The sequence below is a fragment of the Saccopteryx bilineata genome, chromosome 4 (assembly GCF_036850765.1).
Source record: "Saccopteryx bilineata isolate mSacBil1 chromosome 4, mSacBil1_pri_phased_curated, whole genome shotgun sequence".
In the NCBI taxonomy this organism is placed as follows: domain Eukaryota; kingdom Metazoa; phylum Chordata; class Mammalia; order Chiroptera; family Emballonuridae; genus Saccopteryx; species Saccopteryx bilineata.
Window position 1 is genome coordinate 23,390,903 of NC_089493.1, and position 26,819 is coordinate 23,417,721.

At 41.5% G+C, this 26,819-nt stretch overlaps 1 protein-coding gene across 13 annotated transcripts in view; it reads right to left on the reverse strand.

Annotated features, from left to right (window-relative positions):
* The window catches only part of NRXN3 (neurexin 3), a 1,648,091-nt gene that overhangs the window by 1,186,599 nt on the left and 434,673 nt on the right, over window positions 1-26,819 (reverse strand). For 12 of the 13 annotated variants that reach the window (XR_010731058.1, XR_010731057.1, XR_010731056.1 and 9 more), the window contains exons 5-6: window positions 6,658-6,959; window positions 641-802 (exon numbers count right to left, since the gene is read on the reverse strand). Coding sequence is in view for 10 of the 13 variants with exons in the window: in XM_066272928.1 (XP_066129025.1) it covers window positions 641-802; window positions 6,658-6,959 (464 nt within the window). In the remaining 3 variants the exon portion in view is untranslated. Of the gene's footprint in view, window positions 1-640; window positions 803-2,645; window positions 2,691-6,657; window positions 6,960-26,819 lie in introns of all 13 variants that reach the window. The other variant, XM_066272927.1, reaches the window with a different exon arrangement.

Sequence of the window (26,819 nt, forward strand, 5' to 3'; positions counted from 1 at the left end):
ACAAGGTAAAATAATACAAATGTTTTAGACAAGATGTACAACCACAAATAGAGCCACTTTTCGCTAGATCTTTCCCTCTGTGCCAAGTCAGAAGTATAATAGCAAACTTTACCCATGTCTAGTTCCTTACGATTTCAAAGTCCTCTCATCTGTGTTATTTAATTCAGTGATTTTCAACCTTTTTTTAAGCCGCGGCATATTTTTTATATTTACAAAATCCTGGGGCACACCACCTACCAAAATGACACAAAATGACACTCTAACACAGTACATATTATACATATAGTGAATAATATAGTTTCTAAATGTATTTATACTCACACCTGACCGTGTCTCACGGCACACGACTGTGCCGCGGCACACTGGTTGAAAAACAATTTATAAAACACAGCTAGCTGAGAAATAAGGTTCCCATTGAGTTCAATGACAAAACCAAGCAGAGCACTTTAGTGGTGAGCCCAAGGTCCGGCAACCAGCTTAAAAACTGACCAAAGCCTAGGATTCTATACTTCAAGTCCGTGTCTTCCTGCTACTACCTATGTTCTCATGGAACAGATCAGACCACAGAGCCAGTCTCTGAGCTGGAAAATGCATTCATTCCTGGAGAGTCAGTGCATTCAATGGAGTGTGTGCACTTTACCTCTTTCAGGCAGCCCATGAAGTTGTTGCTGACGGGGGAACCTGGCAAGTCGGCGGTACTGGGGCTTCCTCCCACATAGAAGAAGTCGTCTGAGCCCAGCATGGTGTAGTCCTCTTGAGTGTAGCCTGTCGTGGTAAGGATGCCATCCACAGAGATTGTCACCTGGTTGAGGGACATAGGGACAAAAAAAAAATCCCAATAATGACCGTCTAGTCCTATCCAGATCCAGTGGCTTCCCCCACCTGAGGCTTCACACTCATTAAGATTTTGGTGAGGTATTCTTTCTGATTTGGTTTGACTTTGGTATGTGCAGCCAAGTTCCATTTTCTGGTCTACCTGCCCTGTGGCCCAAGCCTGCAGCATTGCCCTACAGACTCCTAGGGGAGGTGGTTGGAACTGCCAAGCTGAGTGACTCGCTCAACCTTTGCACTCTGTACTGAGTCAGGCCAGAAAATGGAACTGTCCTCAGACACTTGTCTCAGTTCATTGGTACAATGATCATTTATATATATATATATATATATTTTTTTTTTTAATGATTGTTAATTATGGTGGTAGTGAAAAACAGCAAAGGAGACATTTGACGATGGGTTTGTTAGGGGTTGGTCTTTGGTTGTTGATGGGTTATTTTTTTTCTTTTCTTTTTCTTTTCTCTTGTATTTATTTCTCTTTGAACTCACACCACGCTGACAAGCATGCATTCAGGAAGGGAGGAAGGAGGTGTTGATGTGTCATGGATGATACATGCCATGGACTGCCCCAGGGCACCAACCCCTCCCCGCCCTTCGCTGCCATCACCACCACCAAGAGAGAGAAGGAACTGAACCAAAGAGGCAGCTCTAAAAAAAGGAAAGAAGTAATACGTATAATAACAAAAGCAATAAAAATAACGCCCACGGGGAAGGAAGAGCGCCCATACAGCCGACACCCATGAAAGGAGCAGAGGGCAGAAAAAAGAGATGGGGCCTCAGAGCATGCACACACCATACACTGACACACCCATGCACAAACTGTCTGGAGCCGAGAGAGAAGGCAGAAGAAATAAAAAAGAGGGAAGTGGGAAAGTATGAGGAGAACTAAAGGGAGGAATCAAAATCCACTTCACCCTTACATGCACTGCACCAACTGAAAAATGAGATGGGTCGTGGAAAAAAAAACAACCACTCAACATGAAGGGGTTCTCTTTCCCCTGCCTGCCACCTCCCTCACTAAAAAAAAAAGAAAAGAAAAAGTCCAAACCCAACCCCCAAATATGAAGGATGAGAGGAGAATAAAAAAGAGTGGAGACAAAAAGAGAGAGGGGGGGGGGGAGAAAGTGGAATTGAGTCGATTATTTGGTAGGCTGTTAGTAATGAGGAGGAAAATGAGGGAACCAATTCTGATGCCAATGAGGAAATCCACAAGACAGGAACATGCCATGCAGAGTCTGGACGCAGAGCACCACGGTCGGAGCTCCCTTCGGCCACGGAGGAGCAGAGAGCGGAAGGACGGAAAAGAAGAACACAGGGAGCCGAGGGCTCTCCTCCCCAGATCACCTGTGGCAGCCCTGGCCACACAGAAGGGAAAGAAAAGCAGGAAGCCAGGAACGGGGACAGAAAAAGAAAGGGGGAAGAGTGAGTGACAGAAAGACACGGAGATTAGGGAAGTCCTCAAAATAAATCCTATCATCCCCGAAGTCTGTGACTTCAAAGTTGCAAAATAAGGAAAAAAAAACAAAAAAAAAACAAAACAAAAAACACAAATTCAGCTAAGTGGAAAAACTTTTCTTTAAAAAAAATATTTTTTGGAAAAAAAAAATTACAAACTGGAGAACATCGCAGGACAGGTGCATCCCCTTCCTTTTTTATTTAAATTCATTTAAAAAAAAAACAAACTTGCATTAAAGTTAACAAAAATTTTAAAAGAATACGAAACAAGTCTAAAGAGGATATTAGAGGGGTTAGGAGAGGAAAAGGGGGCAACACACGGCAAACCCAAAAAAAGAGACAATAAGAATGGTATCTACCAGACAATGTAGTTTGTTTACCATAGCGTGTCCGACGCCTGAGTGCTTTGCGGAAAAGGGGGAAGAAAGGAAATTAAAAAATTGTGAACAGAACGATTGTTAATTAAAAAAACTAAAAAACAAAGATGAGTCGTTAGGGTGTTAGTACATTAGTCGGTTAGTAAAATGACACATTGCATGAATGATCTTGTGTTAGTTTTTCAAAAAAAAGGCACCCAACACAGAAAAGGAGGTGGGAAAGACAATGAGACCAGGACTCTATGGAGAACCTTAGCACCTGGGCCGCCGCCAGGAAAGCGGGTGCCGCCTGCCTTGTCCTCTTCAACTCCCCGCTTCTTCCCAATGCCACTCGGATCAGACCTCACCCCGGTTAGAATGAGCACCGTACTTACTTTCCAAGGGTTCCTCTGTAAGAGCACCACCCCCTTTTTCTTTCCCACCCTCTAGGAATACATATTCCACCTGACCTGAAAGAAAAGACCCCACAGCTCATCATTTCACGTGCAGATAGATAGATAGGGCAGAAAGACCAACGTGTTGAGGGTTTTTCTTTTTACATCTGACTCTAACTATATGCATAGACAATCATGACTTTCTCCTAGAACACAAAGAACCTGCAATATTTGCTGGCCACAAATAGCATGGGGGGGGGCTATATTATGTACCTTACTTGGAGATTCCATAGGCGACGCAATGATCGGCAACCCTACTGATTTTCTATGGGTTTGTGTGGCAGGAGGGGGGAATTCTCTTCTTTTCCCTCTCAGTTTAGGATAAATGTATGGTTAGAACGCGTCAAAATAGAGTCTTCTCTAGTATCCAATGAAGCAGGTTTTGTTTTTGTTTTTTGTTTTTTTACTTTGCCAGAATGTTTCCTGTTGGAATCACTCTCCTCTTCCCTCATTTTCTCTTTAAGAATGCTTTCCAATCCTTTAAACATTTTAATCAATTTCTTGTATGGGTAGCAGAGAGGACTGGCAGCTTAAACATGAGAAGAGAGGCCCTGCAATTCGTCTCCTTGCTGTTTGCGAAATCTAATTTGCCAGCACGCCCCGAGCTGAGAGGCTGGGAGGCTGGAAGTCTGGGAACAGCCTGCCCCCAGTGTCGTGCTTGTGGTTGGACAAAAGGGGCAAACAGAGGTATGCGATTCACGTGATGGCCATGACCTTGGGCTCAGACAAGATTGTACAAACAAAGCAAAACCAAAAAAAAAAAAAATCCCACAGAAATACTAGACTGCTTGGTCCCTAATCCCAGGTATGGTTTGAAACAGATAATCCTCACTATTTCTTTTACTCAGAAACCCCTGGTAAAGGACCTGGCCGTGGCCATGACTTGGCTGAAAGTCAGAACCCTGAGTAGATGACCATGAAGGAAGAAATGGGGACAGTTCTGCTCCATTTGGTAATGAGCTCCATGTAAGCTTTGCTTAAATAAATTTTTGCCACAAAAGCCATCCAACCTTACCCCCCCCCAAAAAAAGGAAGAAAGAAAACATAGATGAGACTGCCCTGAGCTTGTTATCAAATATTGATAAAGCAATTTATAGTTTAATTAAAATGAATACGGGCTTCCCACCCTTGCATATGTAACCTAGGGAACTCAAAAATATGTTATAAATATATTTTTAATGGGAAAAATAATATTAGATGGTTCAGTGTTGAAAGGATTGCATTCACAAAAATCAACTCTGCTCCTCTGAGATTTCCCTCTTTCCATAAATTGTATTTGAATGCAAAATTCCATCAGTATTTCAGTGAGGTCCAATCTGGGGTGCACTTTCTCTATGCGATTCATCCTCCCTCTGCCAAAAAATGTCCCATCACCTTAGGGCCTCTGTAGCCTTGCCTAGAACTGAGAGCTCTACTTAGTTGCATCCTTGGTGATAGATACAGTCACCTTCTTGACAAAATACTCAGCCTGTAAATCATGTGCATGCCACAGTAAGTCTAGCACCCAGACCATGGACAAGCTCATAATCCTTCTGGAACATAAGGTACTTTGCATATTTAGCCACCACACATGGCTGGGGAGAATTGTAATCATCATTTCACAAAGGGAAACGATGGTGTAAGAAGGTTAAATGGCTTGTCCAAGGGTACAGCGAAGGGTTGAGTCCTAGAACTTGGAAGAGAAACCCTCCTGGGTTGCTTTCCTCTGCTTGCTGATTAAACAGCACAACCAATATCCGAATTACAGTTTGGTTTATCTCCCTCTCAGTTGAAAGTGCTAAATTGGGGCCCAATTCTATTTTAGAACAGGGATTTTAGTAGAAATAAAAGTGAGCTTTTCTCCAGCTAATTGGAATCATTTCTAGAATGGCAAGGAAGTGTGGTGGATAGGAGAGAGTTGGAGAAACAGACTGGTTGGTGAGAACCACAACCCAATTCTGCTCCCCAGTACGTGAAAGTTCTCCCCCTCCATTGACAAATGGCAAAGGGTGTTACTGTGTACCTGCCAGTCAAAACCAGCAAAAGGTCATATTTTACTTCTACGACTCAAATACATCAAGCCCTTATATGTTAGCAAATGGGAATTTGACTTGGGCTTTCTTGACAGTTGAGAAGGTCTCTTCTGAGTAAGTATAGATGGGGAATGATGAAGGAAAACATCAGCAATAGGGTTCTTGGCCTTGGAGAAAAAACACAGAACAGTGATTCAAAAATGTTCAATCCACGTGTCCTAAGATGACTACGGACCCTAAGTCTTGTGTTAGTTAAGTATTTCACCACAGATAGAGTTCACTCGCCCAACGCGGTGGCTTTCCTGACATACTTAAGTATGGAAATGGGTGTTTCAAATATTGTGTCTTTCCAACACGTGTGAGCCTTCTCTATTTATTTGGCATTATTAAGGAGTGACACTTTGATCAAACAGAAAACGTACGCAAACACCTGTCACTCCTTATGCTTTTATATTTACATTAGAATGCATTAAATCAATCCTATCATAGAAGACAATTTGATGAGTACTTTCTAGAAATTTGCACAATGTTTTCTGATTAATAAAGGACGAATGCTGTCCAGCTGGGTTTAATGACAAACTCACAAGTGAAAACAGCAACCTGGTAAAGGCAGTCCCAGCACAGATCTTGACTGTAATAGGAACAGCTTTTTTTTTAACGGAAGTGGGCTGGTTAGGTATTGTTGTTGTTATTATTATTAGCTATGAAATTGAAACAACTTCACTGGGCTGAGGTTTTCTGAGAGCATTGTCACCTGACGGAGTTGCCTGCTTAGAATCGGCAAGCAATGGGAGTTCCCAAGCACGGATAGAACCAGGCAAGGCTGCTCCAAAGTTGACCTTTTTATTTGGGTCCTTCCGCTTTCCAGGCCTCCCAATCGACTGAAGAGTCTTGGAGGTAGAGACATGGGCAATTAAGAAGGACCAGCGCACCAGGGAACAGAGAAACAGAGGAATTCAGAAAGATTCCAACTAGTTCATTCCAAGGCTAGAGGTTAACGTAACAACCAAAAATAAAAAATAAAATTGGGTGAGAGACGGTAACTGAAAAGGAAGAGGAAAAGGAAGACTTGTTCTAGAGGGAATTAAAATTACAGCATCATGGCAATGGCTAACTTAATTAAAAAGAAAAACATAGATTCAAAGAATGAGGAAAACCGACCAAGTTGCAAAAATAAAAAGCAAACAAACAAACAAACAAAAACAATAAAAACACTGTCTATAATTAAATTTAATAATAATACAACATTCAAATATGTAATTGAGAAAGTGATTAAAAGGAATGCAGAAAAATAAAATAAAGTACTTATAACTTTTGTTATCTATGCAACTGAATTTCTTAAATAACAAGCATAAAAGGAGAATTGAAGTATGGGGAAAAGCACATTTTAATACTTCTCCTTGTGAAATTGCAAAGACTGAGAGAAAGTTAGACTTCCACAAACCCAGACCTGTATCTACGCCCCTCTCCACCTCGTGCATCACCTGCTTCACCAACTGGCTCCCTGCCTACCATGAGCCTACGGGCACTCTCTCCCCTCAGCATTACCTGCCGGAGGTTGCGTGTCACTTTCACGTCGTGCCAGGCATTGTCGTTGAATTTCCCATTCACTGGCTCCACGATGGCCTCAAAGGCCCCGGACCCCAGGTTAATGACCAAGGAGACCGCGCCGTCCTTCAGAGCCAGGTTGACGTAGTCGGCCGACTTGCCCGTGTGCAGGATAAGCCCATTCCGCTGCCAGGTCTTAAAGGAGAGGGTGATTTCATCACTGCTGCTCTGGATGGGGTTCTGAGACAGGTCGTAGCACAGGTACTCGGAGCCTCGGAAAGTGGCCACATTCTCCTCCCGAGCTGCAGAGAAAATGGAGGAAAGCTGTCAATCAACACTTGACTGGCATAAGTCAGAAGGATCTCTGCAAATCCCAAAGAGAAAAAGCTCTCTGGGCACCGCCCCTGCCTCTGGGCTGCCACCAACACTACATTCCCTCCAACTCTGCCCACAAGACTTGTATCTAAGTACGAGGAAAACCAGCAGGGAAGGGAACTGCAGAGACTCTTTATGCCCACACAAGGGTAGAAGACCAACACGACAGCGTGGGAGAGCCGGCTGTCTTCCCTTCAGATTTCCTCAGAAAAAAAAAACAAACCTAAGTGAAGTTCTATGCAAGATGGTAAAGTTTACATTGCTTTTGTTTCAATGATGGCTCTTAAATGATTGTAGAAGAGCTGATTAAAAATGAATAATTAACTGCTCTGGCAAAGGGTTGGGTTTTTTGGTTTTTGGGTTTTTTGTTTTTGGGGTGTTTTTTTTTTAGCTCTAGGTAACTTTTATTGACCAAAAACTAAAAATTAATTCCCCTGAAAGATCTGGCTCTGATTCATATCCATCAATAACACAGCTAACTTTGGTTTCCAGGGTAGAGTCCTACGCCCAGTGGAACATGACTGTGTTATTAAACAGGAGGTTGTACCTAAGGTGATCAAGCAGATAAGCAAAAGGGAACAGGATGAAATTTGGTAATATACTGTGACAAGACCGCAATACTTCCCTTAAACTCCAAGGACTTCTGCTCTGGGGGGTTGGGTTTCTCCTGTTTGAGATGGCCCTGGTCAGACCCTCTCTCCCCATAGAACTGAGAGTCCACAAGGCCACCATGGCATGCCACCAGGGCCATACTCTTTCAAGATCATATTCCAGACACTGGGATCCTGTAATTCCCTACCCAAAGAGCCCCAAGTCTGTCTCCAGGCCTAGTGCCAGCCTCTCCCCTCGATCTATTTTCTGAAGGGAAATCATGCTGGCAGTGTGCATACCTCAAAGTCTAAAGGATAGCTATGAGGAACTATCTGCAAGGCTTTGGACAGAGCTTGGCCACGTGGGCTGGAGCCTCCACGTGCATTTATACCAGACCCCTTTGTGATAGAGGATGGAGCCAAAGGAGGGAAGACAAGGGGGGCAGGACACAGGCTGAGGACCATAGGGCCTGCTTGTCCCCAGCAAGCATTTACCAATGAAAGACTCTGAGGAATCCAAAAATCTGAAATGCGAACTGGCTTACCAAGGTAGTTTTAAAGATATATTTTTCAAGGTAAGAAGATGGAATATAAATTTTATTTCATCATTTGTTGCTTTGATGCATAATTTCAACACAGTGCATGTGGACTTGCATCCCTCCTGCTGCCTGCAGCCTCACTTAGCGTGGCTCACTTCCTATCAGGGTTGGTCAAAAGCTACTCAAAAGCACCTCATTAATGAAAGGAAATGGACAACAATATAAGGTTAGACATTCTGTTCCCCCCTAAGAAGTGGGGTTATAAAATGAGGTTGAGGAAATTCTATTTTCCCTTCTAGACCTACACTTCAGCCTTATCAACCAAAGCCAATTCCCCCTCAGCTCGGATCGTTATCAACCATCACAGCCCGTGGTCAGTCCTGTAAGCAAAACGAAACAAGTTCTTTCTCATCATGGGGTTAGAGCTTATTATAAAGGAATCACTCTTAGAATGTGGAGAGATGACCGCCAACCACATTCTATCAGGTTAATCATAGCATCATGGCATCATTAAAATATGAACCTCAACTTCATACTCCAGAGATTTAAAGAAGATATGAAGCTGGTCCTGTATGTTCTTGATGACCTCACTGACATGTGACTTCCTGCCTGTTTCTGTTTGTACACACACACTGGTGTAAGCAAAAGGGATCTGCTCACTGATAAATGACCACGGTGTCTCTTACACATGCACTATAAAGAGCAAGTACTTCTCAGCACATAACCTTTGCCTGATGTATGTTACCAAAATAGTCCTCCAAATTCAAAGAGTAGAAATTTGACACTATGTGTATGTTTAAAATAAATTCAACCAACCCCCTAAGTGCTCTGTTTATTGTCCTGATCTCTCCTCTCAGTTCTGAAAAAAAATGGCTTTGTTAAAATGCAACTGGACAAGCCCTTGGTCAGTAGCCCTGGAGGTGACTCTGATAGAGTGGAAGATGGTAAGTTGAACGATGTCATCACCACTAAGCTCCTTTCCTACAGACACAAACGTGCACATAGCCAACTACCATGCCTATCCTTGGCACCACACGTGGTATATTAATGGGTGTCTTCCATACACATTTCAGTTACTGGACAGAGATAAATGAGCAAGGAAAGAAGGCCTCTAAAGGGAAGCTTAAATTAATCATGTACCTTTTAACAAGGGCAGGCTTGACACAGAACAGCAAGGCGCCAGGATATTCTTTAATATGCTATGTGGCATTTAATATGCTTCATATAATTAGACTAACATGTCTATAAAAATAATAAATTTTAGAGCTATAATGGATTTTAGAGATTGCTCGATTTAATACTCTTGTTTTATCTTTTTTTCTTTTTCTTTTTTTGATAAATTTTTATTAATTTTAATGGGGTGACATCAATAAATCAGGGTACATATGTTCAAAGAAAACATCTCCAGGTTATCTTGTCATTCAATTATGTTGCATACCCATCACCCAAAGTCAGATTGTCCTCCGTCACCTTCTATCTGCTTTTTTGTGTGTCCCTACCCCTCCCCTTCTCCCTCTCCTTCCCTCTCCTCCCCCCCTAACCACCACACACTCTTGTCCATGTCTCTTAGTCTCATTTTTATGTCCCACCTATGTATAGAATCATGCAGTTCTTAGCTCTTGTTTTGTTAAGGCAGAAACTGGCGACTAGAAACGAGTGAGTGGCCTAAGACAGTGTTATTCTTGACTTCTAGTGCCTCTGGGCTTCTCTCTAAATATCAGTTACCTTTCCTTTTGCCCATCACTCTGGGTATACCACATGCTCCTACTCTGCTTCTCAAAGAATGTGAATAACTTCATGGAACTGTGCACTGATTTACAAACCATCCCAAAGCTTGCATAAATGCAATAAAAAATCTAGTCTGCCCACCATACGTAAATCACACTCGGTCAACAAAAGAAATGTTTCCCTTTGTCCCCTGGAATCTGGGTGTGTTTAAAAGAACTTGTCTTATGTGGAAAGACATTGACAAAAAATGACATCGCTGTAGAGAAAGAATTATCACCATAAAAAAAAACAAGAAATAAAACCAATGAGAGAAAAGGGATATATGTATATTACATGCATATTTATGCTAATCTCCATGCAAATTGACCAAAGGTAGCCAAGTGTATTCTTTTGTAACTATCTAATGAAAACTGCTGCAACATTTCACAATCTTCCCAATCTCTCCACTCAGTGATGAATTTCCCAGTTTACCTTTTCCCTGGGCTGGAGGAGGCCACCAAGGCACCCCAGATGCTGAGTACCTCCCTCCACTTGTCAACGAACAATAGACAACTAAGAGCTACTCTCTGATTCTTGCCCTAGACAAGCAAAATTACTTCATTTTTAATTCATGAAATACTGTCCTGATTGTTGCAGGGAAGAAAGGCATTTGTATTGGTAGTGCATGACCCACTTTTTAGAAGAGCCAATAAGGGGCTTGCCAGATCAAGACTGAGGACCTTGGAGAAATTGTTCCTTTGAATTCTCTCACAACTGACTTTTTTCTCCTAAGATCCCAATCTGTCTTAATTTCCTTTCAACAGCTAAGACTCAAGCACTTTCTTATCACCTTGAAAACCATACTAAGCTGACGGTGAACATAACTAAAAGGTGCAGAACCCAATAGTGACAAACCCATATTTCTAAGCTCTTTCAATTCTCCAAACTCTCCATGAGAAAAATGTAATACTGCCCCAAACCTGCATTTCTATACTCAGTGTTTACACTGGGAAGGAGGTGAGAGAGACAGTGCAGTCACCTTGGATGCATTCAAGCTAAATAGGTAGAGGAAATGAACGCAGGGGATTATGTAACACAGTACACATTGGCTCAGCATAAAGCTGCAGCTTGGCAAGAGGGTAGGCACTGGCGTGGCTAATGGACTGTTTACACCCATTTAAATTACATTATTCCAAATTTGCAATCAATTGCATGCGTTAAAATAAAAAGATTATTCTCATTGCATAAAAAGCAGAGCTCAACTCTGTATGACAACAAATCACTTACCCATTATTTGTGGTGTCCAGTTGATTAAACATTAGATGCAATCTAGATATGTATAACTAAAAATTTTAAATCGGATGTATAAGATATGTAAAGTACTGATCTTTCAAATGGTTTGTTAATCCCAGTATGATATATATATATATATATATATATATATTTGTGTGTGTATATACATGAATATATATATATATATATACACATACACACACACATAGCATTAAAAGACTATTCATGCCCTGGTCGGTTGGCTCAGCGGTAGAGCGTCGGCCTGGCGTGCGAGGGACCCGGGTTCGATTCCTGGCCAGGGCACATAGGGGAAGTGCCCATTTGCTTCTCCACCCCCACCCCCTCCTTCCTCTCTGTCTCTCTCTTCCCCTCCCACAGCCAAGGCTCCATTGGAGCAAAGATGGCCCGGGCGCTGGGGATGGCTCCTTGGCCTCTGCCCCAGGCGCTAGAGTGGCTCTGGTCGCGGCAGAGCGACCCCCCCGGAGGGGCAGAGCATCGCCCCCTGGTGGGCAGAGCGTCGCCCCTGGTGGGCGTGCCAGGTGGATCCCGGTCGGGCGCATGCGGGAGTCTGTCTGACTGTCTCTCCCCGTTTCCAGCTTCAGAAAAAATACAAAAAAAAAAAAGACTATTCATTCTATTTTCCATTTTCCTCCCCCAAAATCACCCAACTAGTGATTGATATAACTCTATTATTACTCTGAGAAATTCCAAAACAATATTCATTATAATATTATTTTACTATGCAATCTAAGAAGTGTGGAGAAATGCATGTCACTGTTCCAGTAAGCCTGTGGTTCCTGAGAGCTTGTTGTCTTACGCTTGGAAATGAAAAATTCTAAACTTCATTCTGAAGGTTATAAGGAACCATTGCATAAATTTACTGAAAAAATTGAGGGTCCGATTTGTATTTTGAAAAGATCTCATTGATAAGTAAACTGGAAAAAAGAGAAAGCAGCAGGAGAAGAGCCCAGTTAAAAGACAGGGACACCTCTGAACTACTTTCCCAGGAGGTGTCTGGGGCTGCTTCAACCTAGCTGGTGATACAGTTCTTGACTGAGGTCTGCATTCACTGGGCAGTGATGGAAGCAAAATATTCTTAGAAGAGACAACCGGAGGAACTGAGAGGCAGAGATGCTGGCAAGCCAGGGACCATAGAAGGAAACCAGAGTCTGCATAGTAAGATCGCAATGCAACCATGGAAAACAAACGGCCAGAGGACAAAGACACAGCATTAGACATCAAAGGGGTCCAGTGAGAACATGTTAGAATGGTTAAAAAAGAATCCTAGACCCATTTGCAAACAGATGTTCAGTTTTTAAAATATCATATATGTGTGTGTGTGTGTGTGTGTGTGTGTGTATAGATAGATAGATAGATAACTTATATGTGGAATCCAATGAACACAGTGAACTGAGGAACAGAATAGAAGCAGAGGCGGGGTCACAGGGACCAGAGGGACAGCTGTCAGATGGAAGGGGCATAAGAGGATGAGATCAGATAAGGTGAAGGGATTAGTGAAATTTATATACATAACACAGAGCTACAGATAACAGGACAGCAAATCCCAGAGGGAGGGGAGGAGGGAGTTAGGGGAGGGGGCAAAAAGGGGGCAATAAATAGGGACACGGGGGTAGGGGGGTGAGAATGTTATATTTAGTGGGACACTTGAATCCATGTAAACACAATAAATTAAAATTAATAAAAATTTAAAAATATATATCACATACTTCCCAATGCTTTCTTAATCATTATTTGTATTCTCTCAATACTCGATGAGGTCACCGTGCTATGATGAGCTGATATAAGGAAGCAGAGACACACTGAGTCTAGACAGGGTGTCGAAGGCATTAGGAAGCACTCTGGCCATTTCCAAAACCTGAGCCCCCCGCTTGTCATTCCCGACTCTAAGTCACACCACCACCATGCCAGGAATTCAAATCCTCGGGAGTAGGCGCCTGGGACCCTATATGTGGTGTCCTGCAACTGTAAGAATTTCAATGTGTCGAGAGGAGAAACCACCACCAACAACAGGTCAGAGCTCACTCAGGGGATCAGCGAATGGGGCTGGCTCTACTCCAAAAGTCTCTAGCAGCAGGTTGGAAAAAATCATGCTGAGTTCACCCTCTTCACCTCCGTTAGAGAGCCTTAGAAGTGAAATGTTTAGGTACCAATCAGAAGAGACTATTACAATGCTAAGGCCTCTGGAGTGGCTGTCACCTCTGGCTCCGAGCAAAACACCTGCAATGCTTCAGAAAAGGAGTGGGAGCCAGCTTCCTGAGGATGCGCCTACGACACACTGGCAACGCCGCCCTCATCATCTTTGAGTCCTTTGTCCTTCAACTGGCCGCCATGCAACAGCATGGTACTTTAATCTGCTCTGATGATGCAAAGATAACCCTGGCTGGCCACACTGGCCTGGTCCACCCTGGAGCTAATGAGGCACAAAAACACATGGGCTGCTGCCACCCTCCCTGCCAGAGAAAGAAATGGCCAGGGGTCCTGGGGCTGGCTTACTGACTCCTTTCCTCTGGTCCACAAAACTCAGCAGGAACAGCATTGGCCCTGCTCCAGCGGTGCAGGTGCAATGACAGCTTCCTGGTGCTCAAGCTGGGAACTGATGGCATATCACCCAATTCTCCTGGTTCCTGCCTCCCACGCAAAGAGGCCCTGATGATGATGGGGAAAGCACTGAGCTGAAGGCAGGGCGTACGCAAAGCAGAAATAAACGTTTAGAGAAGTTCACAATTCCATACTTGTTCTGCCCATTTCTTGGGGATCGGAGGGGGGGGGGTTAGTTCTGGAAAGTACCTTGAGTTTAGCCAGCAATGTGAGTAGTTTGCGGCAAAGGAATGAGTTAAGGCAAATATGAGTTTGTTCTTACACAATTCTGTTTTATATTCATGCTAAGAATCTGCAAAAAAATCCAACATCTGGAACAAGAACGCCCACTTCCAAGGACCTCTTACAAGCTGTGAGCAGACACCTAAGTTAGCCATTGAACTGTGAGGTGACCATACTTGTAAAAATGAGGGGAAAGCAGAAATTCTTTGAGATTCAAATGATTTCTAATGTTCATCATCTACTGGCACATCCGACAAGGACTAGGGGAGGAACACACTGATTGAATGAGAAAGGCAGGAGACTGTCCAGTGACTGTATCCTCGGATCTTCTCCCCCCCATCTCTCTTAAAATGTATCTCAGGGCCAAACAAAGCATTTGGGTAGACCAAACCGCACAGCCATCCCCTGAGGACAGACAGTGACTCCTTTACCTGCCACATCCCATCATACAGGTAGGTATTAGAACGCAGAGCATCCCAGCAGACAGCAGATGGTGTCACCGTAAGCAATCCTGCACTACAAAAGAGTACACATAAGGAATCTGACCTCCTGAGGCCATTTCTAACCCTCATCCTCAGAGGCTCTCTGTAGGAAAGATGCAGCAGAGAAATAAATGGACTTTTCCACGCTGCCTGGGTCACTCACTAGCCTGCAGACACTTTTTGAAAGTGATGAGAAGGAAAACAGTAAATCAAGTTGTCACTCGGAAAATAAACAGCCAGGATCCTGGCGAGAGAAGCTGCCTCCGTCCACAAAAGAATGGCCTGGAAAATCACGCTTCACTGAGATCACTAGAAAGCTAATGGCATCCTGAAGGCTGCCTTGTTCTCAATTGCATTACAATAGAAGTTAAATTTTGTGTTCATTCATTTAAGGAATAAGTATGTGCAGGTGCCTACCATGCACCAGGTGGTATGCCCCGTGCTGGATACATTAAAGCTGCACAGCAACCCTGTCAATAGGACTGATTAGCCCACACTTGACCAAAGAAGAGAAACTATCAACCTAAAAGAAATCACGAAGGCCTACTAAGTGACGGACTCCCACAGGGCACCCACTGGTAGCTCAGAGTGTAGTAGGACGCAGGTTTGATGACGTGGAATGGGATGGCGAAGGCTTTGAATTGAACAGGCCTGAGTGTGAAAGCCTGCTCTGCAGTTTACCTAACGCCGTGGAACTTGAGCTTATTACCTAACTCCTCTAACCCTTAGTTTCTTCATAAGAAAAATGGGGATAACCCCAGTACATAACTCAGAGAGTCACTGTGAGAAAGGAATCAGATCAAGACCATGGCCTTGTTCCTAGCCGTAGATGTGTGAGTGGCTGTTGTTACTGTTGCTGAGAATGCACACATAAACAAGAAATTACAGGTCAGTGTAGTCGATGTTTAATAGGTGGTAGAGGCACACAAAAGAAAAAAAATAACTGGCCCTGGGTATTTGAGAAGGGTCCATACATGAGGTCAAATTTAAACTAGGTCTAGAAAAATAAAAGTAAGAATTCACCACACGAAGGGAAGTGTGAAATTTCAGTCAGAAGATATAGCATATTTAGTAGGGTGGTCATTAGAAAAGTGTGGGGAATGGTGGGACGGTGAGAACCTCAATGTGGCCAGAGTAACAGGCATGTGTGCCGGCTCAAGATTCAGGCTGGGGCCACATATGCCGTATTTATGAGGCACTGGGGCTTGAGAATCAGCTGAGACCTTCAGTTTGTGAGTGGCACAATTATACTTGTATCAGAAGTTCAGTAGATGACAAGTGGCTAGAAATATGAAGATATTTCTAAGACAGAATAAATAGTGCTAAGAACCATGGCCTGAGGTGATGGTGCTACATATGCCTGCTTGCTCACTTATAATAATTTATGTAATATGCTATCCATGTTATTTTCCCTTAACCACCAGATCCATGTGAGTCCCACTGTAATTATGCTTCTTTCACTGCTGGGTTCTCATTTTAATGGTGAATCAGTCAACCCATCAAACACTGAACACAAACAGTGCACTCTATCTTGTAGAGAGGACTCCATTTCCTGTTTCCATGACTCCATGAAAAGATGTCCTCCCCACTCTCCAGAGGCAATAATTTGGGAGTAATATTTCCACTTGCTCTCCTTTTCTTATTCTTCCAATGAGAAGAGAAACAACTCATCTGCTTGATGCTATGGTAAGGATCTAATACCCATAGGTTCACCTTTCCTTACTTAGGTGCTTACTACTCCTGTGTGACCTGTCTTTCTCCTTCAGATCATCCCTCGCTACAAGGATTGTAAATTCTCCTCTAGGCTCCCCCATGTAGCAAAACCTACCAGAGTAGACTCTCTGCCTCTGCAGAATAAGGCCTGTTGTTTTGTAGTTTTTCTGCCAACGGCTGAGTGGCTGAACTTATTTCAGAAGTAAAACTATAAGGAAGTTCAATTTGATGGCAGATAAGAGCCACATTCTCTAACCCAGCTTTACCAGCAACAGAACTAGTGTTTGGATCCTTGACCTGACCACCGATTTGACTCTTGTGTCTGTTCTTCACATGATTCAGAATGCTATGTTTGTCACCTCAGACAGTCCATGGATTGCTTTCACTCTGCTCTGACTGATACACAGAAAACACATCTGGAACTACATGAGGACAATAATAAGTAAATATATCAATTATATCAATAGTTTTTTTTCCATTCATGTGCTCATTTTGAATATTTCTGAGCATAACTATTTTTATTTTATTTTTAAGTAATTTTTCAATTATAGCTGACATATAATATTATATTAGCTTCATGTGTACAATCCAGTGGTTAGACATTATATAACTTACTAAGTGATCATCCTGGTAAGTCTCATACTCACCTGACACTGTACATAGTTATTAGAATATTATTGACTATATTCCTTATGCTGTAGTTTGCACCCTCATTACTATTCTGTAGCAACCAACTTGTATGTCTTAATTTCTTCATCTTTTCCAACCATCCCTCCAAACCCCCTCACATCTGGCAACCATCAAAATATTCTCTGTATCTATGGGTGTGTTTCTGTTCTGCTTTTTCATTTATTTTGGGGTTTTTTTTATTCAATTGTTGACAGAGGTGTATTTATTGCCATCTTATTGTTCATATAGTTGATCTTTATTTTTTCTTCTTCTTAAGGAAGATATTTTAACATTTCTTATACTGGTTTAGTTGTAATGAACTCCTTTAGCTTTAGCTTGTCTGGGAAGCTCTTTATATGTCTTTCAATTCTAAATGATACATTTGCAGGTAGAATAATCTTGGTTGTAGGTTCTTGCTTTTCATAACTTTGAATATTTCTTGCTACTCCCATCTGACTTGCAAATTTTCTGTTGAGAAATCAGCTGATAGTCTATGGGAGTTTCTTTGTAGGGAACTAACTGCTTTTATTTTGCTGCTTTTAAGATTCTCTCTTTGTCTTTAGATTTTTGCATTTTAACTAGGATGGGTCTTAGTGTGGGCTTCCTTGAGTTCACCTTGATTGGGACTCTGTGCTTCCTAGACTATACATGTCTATTTCCTTCACCAGGTTAGGGAAGTTTTCTGTCATTAAATTTTGAAATAGGTTTCCAATTTCTTGTTTTCTCTCTTCTCCTTCTGTCATAATTGAGTGTTTTTTACTTCCTTATATTCCAAGTCACTGATTTGAGTCTCAGGTTATACTTTACTGTTGGTTCCCTGTAAATTATTCTCCATTTCAGTTAGGGTAGCCTTCATTTTTTACTACTTCCTTTTTATGAGTTCTCTATCCCTTTTTATGCTTCTTAATTTTTGTAGAAGTTCTCACTAAGTTCCTTGAGCATCCTTAAAATCATTGTTTTGAACTCTGTATCTAGTAGTTTGCTTGCCTCCATTTTATTTAGTTCTTTTTCTGGATATTTTTCCTGTTCTTTCATTTGGGACATGTTTCTTTGTCTCTGCTCTTTGGCTGCTTCCCTGGGTTTGTTTCAACATATTAGGTAGAGCTTCTAGGTCTCCCGGACTTGGCAGAGTGGCCTTGTGTAGAAGGTGTCCTGTGGGGTCCAGTGGCACAGCCTCCCCAGTCACCAAACTGCATGCTCCAGTCACACCACAGTGTGGACTGTGTGCACTGTCCTGTTGTAGCTGAACCTTTTATGCTGTTGGTGTCACTGAGAGGGGTTGACCCTAGGCTGATCAGCTCTGAGGACTGGCTGTGACTACAGCAGAAGAGCTGCTGTGCAAGAGTAGACCCCACAAAGCAGAACTTGCATCAGTAGGGCTTTGGAGCCCACCGAGTCCACCCCTTGAGTGTGTTACTTCTGGAGGTGATAGGGTTGTACTCTAGTGTGGTCTGAAGCTATCTTCCAGGTATACTGGCTCTGGGACTTCCTGGGAGGTGCAAGGTCAGCCACTGCCCACTGCCTGTGCCCTACCTGTGGCCACCTGGCATGAGCTATAGAGTGATCTACAGATGACTGCTATTTGTGCTGGGCTTGGAGGTGCCCAGGAGAGGCCAAGATGTGAACCAAGGTCGGCTGCTGCTAGTGCTGGGCCTAGGACCACTTATTAGCAAGAGGTACGGGGTATGCTGAAACCAGATGCTGCTTGTTAGAGAGATTTTAGGAAAGTCCAAAGCATAAGCCAAGACAGGCCGATTATATGGGAAAGCCACTGAAAACAGCTTTGGTGGACCCACTAGTTGGGTGGAATGGGATTTTAGGGAATCACCTACCCAGAATGAAGAATATGAGCCAGGTTGATGGAAATTCAGATATGGTGTCCACATGCCAGCTGTGTGGGGAAAGGGACAGGAAAAAGAATGATGGCCTCTGCCAGCACTTTTTTGTCTGGCAGAAAGCTTCCCTCTAGCTCTTAACCTGATGCCTAACAATTCAGTTCCTCCTTGTATGTCCCTGGATCCTTTTAAGCTGCTTCCCCAGTGGTAGAGCTCAGAGGGAGTGAGTCCAAGTAAGCCCATGCACTGGTCCTTTAAGAAGAGCTGACTGGGACTCCTGCAGCTTTCTGGTTCTGTTAGCCACAATCCCCACTGGATTTTCCAGCCAGAAATTATGGGGACTTCTTTTCCTGGCACTGAAACTCTGGCTGGGGGGCCTGATGTGGGGCTGGAACCCTGTGCTTCTCAGGCAGAACCATGGCAGCCACAATATCCCTCCTGATTTTACACCACCACAGGTGGGTGTGGGACCAGCCCATTCCACATCTCTGCCCCTTCTACCAGTCTTCATGTGGCTTCTCCCTTAATTCTGTAGTTGTAAGTCTTCAGTTCAGTCAGATTTCAGGAGGTTCTGAATGATGGTGGTTGATCTATAGTTTAGTTGTAATTTTGATGAGGTTGTGGGAAATGCAAATACCACGTTTATCTATGCCACCATTTTGACCAGAAGCTAGATTATATCAATTTTTTTTTTAAAAAAACCATCTCTGTGCCACAGTGTTTATGAAGACACATTTTTTGAAGTTACACTAGGCTGTAGGTGATTAGAATGGTGAAGAATCTAACCAGGATCACCTTCCCAAAGATAAGTTTTAGATTGAGTTTTGAAGTTTTTGAATTGAAAAAAAAATTACAGAAACACTTATATCCACAAACCTACATATTCTTTCAAACCTTTGGCTCATTTCAAAAAGAATAATCTACATTTTCTTATATGGCCTCATTTACCAAGCTATACAGTAATTAAGGTAATTGTAGTAAAATACCAAATGTCCCATTTTGAGAGTATATTCTAGGTGAACAGAACTGAAGAAGAGAGGGCAGAGGACTACAGTTTTGATACAAACAAAGTTAATAACAATGAAAATATCCCAGCCATCCTAGAGCAGGAAATAGATCATTTAAAATGATTTTTTTAAAGAGTGGCACATATATCTGACCCTAATTGCTACCTAAAGTACAATAGATTGTCATTGCATCTACACATACTGTTCAGAAAGGAATACAAAAGTTGTGAAAGGGTCACAGAGTTTGGGAAAACTCATACAGCTATTTAGGTATTTAGAAGCAATAAATATGGATTCTTGAAGACATGGGGACTTTAAAAATATTTATCTCTGTAAAAATATTCTTTTTTCCAAGATAAAAAGAAGCAAAGAATCCTCCATAACAAATTATCACCATGACATCAGAAAAAAACCTTAGAAGACAATTTAATTGACCCCCTACCTCAGTAAGCCTATGTCTAAATTATCTTACTGGTGAAACTATTGTCCTTTAAATATACAGAGAGAACAAGAGAATTTGGTGTTATGTGGAACTTCCTACAGATATTTTAGGAGTTCAAACGATTCCTGGTCCTAAAAGAGGAAAGGAGATTCTAGAGAATACCATGTTTCATTTAGGTGATGAACAGTGAAGTGCAAGCGTTAAAAATTTTTAACTAATGTTGCTTTCATTTTGTCCAAAATATATAGAGAATAATTAGTATAAACTGTGAGTGGCCAAATTACCTCTACTAATTTATAAATATACACAATGATCATTAAGTATTCTATATAACAGCTATATTCATATGTAACAAGCACAGAGAAACATATAGAGAAAATCTACCCCACAATTTCAAATAGCACTTACTTCTGGGAAGGGAGAGAAGAAATGGAACCAGGGAGGTATTCATAAGGCTAAGTCTTTAGGCCCTGGTCAGGTGGCTCAGTGGATAGAGCACCATCCCAGGGCACCAAGGTTACAGGTTCAATCCCGGATCAGGGCACAACAGACGAGTGCACAACTAAATGGAACAACTAAGTGGAGTAATGAGTTGATGCTTCCTCTCTCTCAAACCAATGGGGAATTTTTATTTAAGTAAAAGACTAAGTTTGTATAAAATGATATAAAGCACAAATGGCAAAGCATTAAGATTTGTTCAGTCTGGGTGATAGCTAAACCATTGTTTATAATATATTATAGGATCTAGATATTTTATATTTAAATATATTTTACACATTTTTTAAAAAATAGAAATGTTATATTTGTAGATCATTCTAATAAATGCTTAACCATCTTGAATGATTGTTAGGCTATTTTGTATGTAGATGACCACTCCTCAACCATATGCTTTGAGCAGCAATTTTTCACACCTTTTCAAAATTCCCAAGTCCCTCAGTTTGTATAAAATAAAAACTTCTGTAATTGAATTGAAATGCAGCTGAATTGATCACAGGAACTCTAAAGACACAGTTCCTCCTCCTGCTTACTGGCTGCCTTCCCAACTCCAGGAGACCAGAGTTCACCCCGGCATCCTGAGGTCGAAGGGAAGAAATGCTGGTGGAAGCTGAGCGCCAGTGGAGACAACTTCATTTGTTCCCATGTGATAGCTCCAAGCAAATGCTGGGAGTCAGACAAGGCTGGGGTCCGCGTGCATCACAGTACATCTATCTGCACAAGCCGCCCAACCCTTTCCTTCCACAGCAGAAATAATTCAATCTACTTCTGTAAGAAAATCCCCACTGGGAAACCTGACTGTGCCCATCCCTTAAACCTCCCCCTGCAGGAGGCAGCCTAGTCCCTCCTTTATTAGCACAGTGGGCTCTAGCCTGCAAGTCTAGACAGAACGGCTTGCTAAAAGGCCCTGGAGTCAATGCCTGGACAAGATCAATAAGGTGTTTTATGACACGATGAAAACTGTCTATTTGTTAAATGCAGCTAACCTACCATTTCTGCACTACCCTTATGGACTTCAGTGTGGAGGACTAGAGGCCAGGTGATTAAAACCCTGTGCTGAGACTCAAACTGGGGAACTTCTCCAATGTGGAGGTACAAATCCTGGAAACCTGGGCCATGACTTCTGTTACAGCTAGGTGTGCATTTCCTTTTCCCCTAAAACACGGCAGTGAAGAGATGGGCTGACAGAGCTCTTGAGAAGGGACTGGTAATGCCCAGGGTCCAATATAATTACATGAAAGAATCTGCACCTAGGGGTGAATGAGGACAGGGTATGTTGAAAGCAGGCAGGGAGGAAGAGTTCTCTAAAATTGAGACAGACTTAAAAATCAGTGACCTGATTTAAGAAGCCTAAATAAAGGAGAACATCATTAGTGGTTGCACATTCAATTATCGTACTAATGGTGCACATCAAACTAGAATAAATTGTTTATTTCATTTTCATCATTTCTTCATCTCAGACTATTCAAGTTTTTTTTCTTCTAGAGGTAAATTTTGTTTCTGTCATAGTGCAACAGGAAATTAACAATTATTGAACCTGTATTATGCTCCAGGCTTTTCTATACAGTGGATCTGAATATAACAAGTACTATATACATAGTGTTTGGCAAGAATTAACCAAGATGTTGTGTGGGTGATTTAAGTTACAAGAGAACAAAAAACCACTAGAATCACTGTGTTATTAACAGAGAGAACATATCTATGTGTTTATACATCACCTGAAAAGATAGCTTTTTTTTTTAGGAGAATACTTGGTATGTTTCTTTTTTTTTAATTTTTTTTATTTTATTTATTCATTTTTAGAGAGGAGAGAGAGTGGGAGAGAGAGAGACAGAGAAAGAGAGAAGGGGGGAGGAGCTGGAAGCATCAACTCCCATATGTGCCTTGACCAGGCAAGCCCAGGGTTTCGAACCAGTGACCTCAGCATTTCCAGGTCGATGCTTTATCCACTGCGCCACCACAGGTCAGGCCGGTATGTTTCTTATTTAACTCTCCAAAGCCCTATAAAATAAAGTTTCACTAGCCCCACTTTACAGATGATAAAACTGAGTTTCAGGAGGGGTGACATACTTGTATAATACCACAACTAAAAAAGAAGTAGATCTAAAACACAAGCTAAGGTCAACCTCCGAACAGCACCTGCTTTACAATGGATCACGCCACCTCCTACTGAAGATGGGGTAACTTTTGCAAAGACCTCTGCCAACAGTATTCCTGTGGAAGATGAGCTATTCATTTCTTTAAAAAAAAGAAAGAAAGAAGAAAGAAAAAACAACCCTAGATTTGCATAGTATGTCACATTTTCCACACCACTTGCAAATACATTATTTAATTACAGAGATTTTTTTTACAGGAACCTTGATCTGCCCAACAAGGCTAGATTTTCAGCAAACATTTAGATGTATTAGCCACATACTTTGTAACATAAATATAGATCATAAGAATGATGAAGAAAATTGTGGAAATTCTGTATATTTGCAACACTGAAAATATAGAAATGCTTTAAAAATACTTAATTATTAGAGCATAAATAAGGAAACCCACTTTCGATGCATTGAATCTAAAATGGCAACCCTCCTCCTAAGTCAGAATGATTCACAAGCCATTTACACAAATAGCATTCTCCTCAGCAAGTGCACAGAAGCTCCAGTACCAAACAGCTGGACTCTGGGTTATGACGCCAGAAGCTACAGTAAGAAATATGCCCAGATCTTGCAGAGGGGGAAAGAAGTTGTTGATTTATTATTAAAAAGAGCACACAAAACTGAAATTATAAGACTGTCTGAAATAGAGACCCAAATTGGTTTAGTTTTGTAGCTTGTACGGTCATTCATGGTAGCTATTTATAGTTCCTGTGATGTCAATAAAACAAATACTAAGAAAGATGATTCAGTGATTTATCCCAACTATAGTATGAAGGTATTGCATAGGAAATCCTAGACTTGGAGAAGTTGTGACAGTTGTACTTATCATCAACTAGTCGAGATGCTGACTGTACTTTGTAGATGAATGAATCAGAACAAAGAAAAGGAAGGAGATATAGGGCACACACAAACACTGTTCTAAACTTAAGAAAACAAGGAGAGCTGACTCATTCCTGGGAGATGTGGTGAAATCCATCCACAGAGATATCAGCAAAGATGTGTTTCTATACGGTAGCCTTTGAAGTCTAAAAGGAAATTGACTGAATCTCCTTCTCTGAGATTCTAAGTCTCTAAGTTCAGAGACAGTCTTATCTCTCTCTAGGAGTGATTATATCATGAAAGACTGTACCAACTAAAATGAATTTCTTACTCAAGTAGACATCAGAATCCATTAGCATAATTTACAATAAAAATTTTCCAACAAAAGAATTCTGTAATCCACAGACTTGGAATCAACCATTGGTTCTCAAACAATGGTCTCAGTGACACGTTAGCATGTCTTTCAATAAAAGCAATTTATGCAATATTTATTCATGCAACAAGTATTTATGCAGCACCTTCTCTATGCCAGACCCTATGTTAGACACTGGGCACATGACACTTTCATTCTACTCCTCTCTACATTTTTGGGTTTTGAAATGTCCTATCTCATGTAAAATCACAATGATGATAGATGAAATTTGATGTTATGAGTTGGCAAAATAAAAAGCAGTCAATCTTATTTGGTTTCTTTCCTTTTCTGTAAAAATTTTACTTGTCAACAAAATCCAAGCTTGAAGACCCACTGAATCTGAGAATTTTTGTGTGCTGTCAATCAGGTGTAGGCCAAAACATGGTGTTCTCCCACAAAGAAGTTTACCAGGTGCTTCAAATAGGGTCATCCACTATCCCACATTCCTCAGAACTGAGAAGTTTCCCAGGACATGGAGATCCCCATGTTAAACAAAACAAAACAAAAATCCCTGGAAAATTAGGAGGTTGATCACTCTACCTGGGTCACACATAAAAAGGTTTTTTTTTTAAAAAAAGCAAAGCAAATAAAAACTCTCAACTAAAATCATTAGCGAAGAACATGCTTGAACTATTTGGATACTTCTGTTAGCTGTGAATTTCTAACCATTTCAAACTTGACGTTCTGGTTTTTGAAGAACAAATAATCACAGTAACAATATAAATAATGTATTCCTTGCTCTGCTCTATAACTTTTCATAAACTTTAAAGTCACCCTAAGACTAACGTGACTCTCTTTGAGGATTCAGAAGGTTCTTTGAGATTCCATGGTTACCTCAGAGCCATCTAGCTCATCATCAATTATCACTGTACACCACCATGAATAAATAGCTTTTGCTTTCCAATTGTTTAAATTTGAGATTATAAGTGTCTTCTGTATTACAAGTAGCTAATTAGGTTGTATGGAATGACTCATGCAAACAGCAGTGTTCCCTCAGGACTGACTAGGGTAACTTCAGGAATAGACAGCAACTTTACAAAAGCTTCACAATCACAGGCTCTGGTGCGCTCAGGTTGGACAGGAAAAGGTCTGTCTCTTGTCCCTGAGTGCTGCTCATTCTTCCTTCTCCTCCCTGCTACCCCACTACCCAACTCCTCAACCAGCTATGACCACCCGCCTGCTGGGCCTTTGAGTGCCCCTCAAAGACACTGGGCCACTTCACAAAAGAACAATAGTGTCCCACTTCCCTAAATGGAAGCAGAAAGGTAAGAAGGCATCATAAAAGGAGAAGAAAAGGAATCAGTATTTACTATTCCTCTATTAATGCCCAACATGGTGAGAGGCCCTTTTAAAATGTTGTGTTTGTAATCCTCCAGTGATCTTGGGAGCAGGCATTACCATAACTGTTCTCCTTACCCAGATATGACCCCAGTCTCTGACATGGGAGTGATGGTGATGATGATGATGATGATACCAGATACCATTTCTGACACTATTTGGCAGGGGTCTTAGCTGTGGTTTAGTATTAAGCAGATACGATTTAACATAATCTTCACAAAAACCTATTTAGGTAATATTATCTGCAGTTTTCAAAGGGGGAAACTGAGATTTAAGGGTTCAAGGCTATCCAATTAGAATAGCAATAAAGGACAATGAGGAGATTTAGAATGTGACTGGATGTGAGTCTAACTTCAATCTTATTATTCATTTCACTTAGCTTCCTGCAATAAGAGTTTTCTTTAAAAAAAAAAGGCACTACGCTGACATCAAGAACTAAGCGACCCACTGTGTGATCTTCTAGGGGCTCTGTGGTTGCTAGTCTGGACAGAAACCCTGTTGGAAGACTCTCTCAAGCTAGTCATTATCCTTTTAGTTCCCTGTTTTTAGCAAGACACTAGAACTATCTATAAAAACTGCTACCCAGTCTTCATGGCCAACATTATCTACCAAAATTTGTCTCCAATCGTTGCTGTGCTTAGCAACAATGAGAGCAAAGTAAGCAGAGTTGACTGTGTTAGTTGAAGTCTGTAGGTTATTCCCTCACTCACTCAATCACTTATCCATTCAGCAAACATACTGGGAGCACTTCTCATGCAGTAGATTGACCACAAAAATAGAAGAATTCTGTCACAGTTGAGCATGCCATCTTTCTAAGGTAGGCTAAGAGATAGTAGCCTTAAAACCAGATCATTGAAAAGTGTGAATAGGCTTTGAAAACACATTAAAAATTAGCAAGTCAATAGTATTATTATTCATATAATTTCTTCTCTTTTATTTCCCATCCCAGAAGACACCGACCATTCTTTAAAAGCACTGCAGTATTCCATCATGAATTTTCCTGAGGGACAGGCTATATTGGTGAGTTCCAAGGTCTTTGATTTGACCTTTTACCTCAAGGTGCTTAGAAGGAAAGGTATTAACTAGTTTTCACATCCTTGTCCAAGGAGAGAGATGCTCCTCACTTCTATTTTGCAAGTAGAGTTGGTAAGGTCAGCTCTAGCTATTAGCAATATGTGATACTTTTAAAATCATACTTTCTGCTTCTTGTTACAAGCCTGGCATCGTTCAGTGTTTGTCCAAAGGAATTAGCTAGAGCCAAGACCATAACGGGGGGGCTTTCTGATTTTTATATAAACGAGTTAGTTACAAAGTAACTATGGTGTGAACTAATGAATCTGGTAATTGAAGGGGCTTCAGAAAATTGACCTCCAGGATGCTGAATGCCTAATTCCCAGTTGAGGTCTTTCTCCATGGTTCCCTGCAGGTGTGTCTCATCCAGAGGCACATGTCCCTCCATCA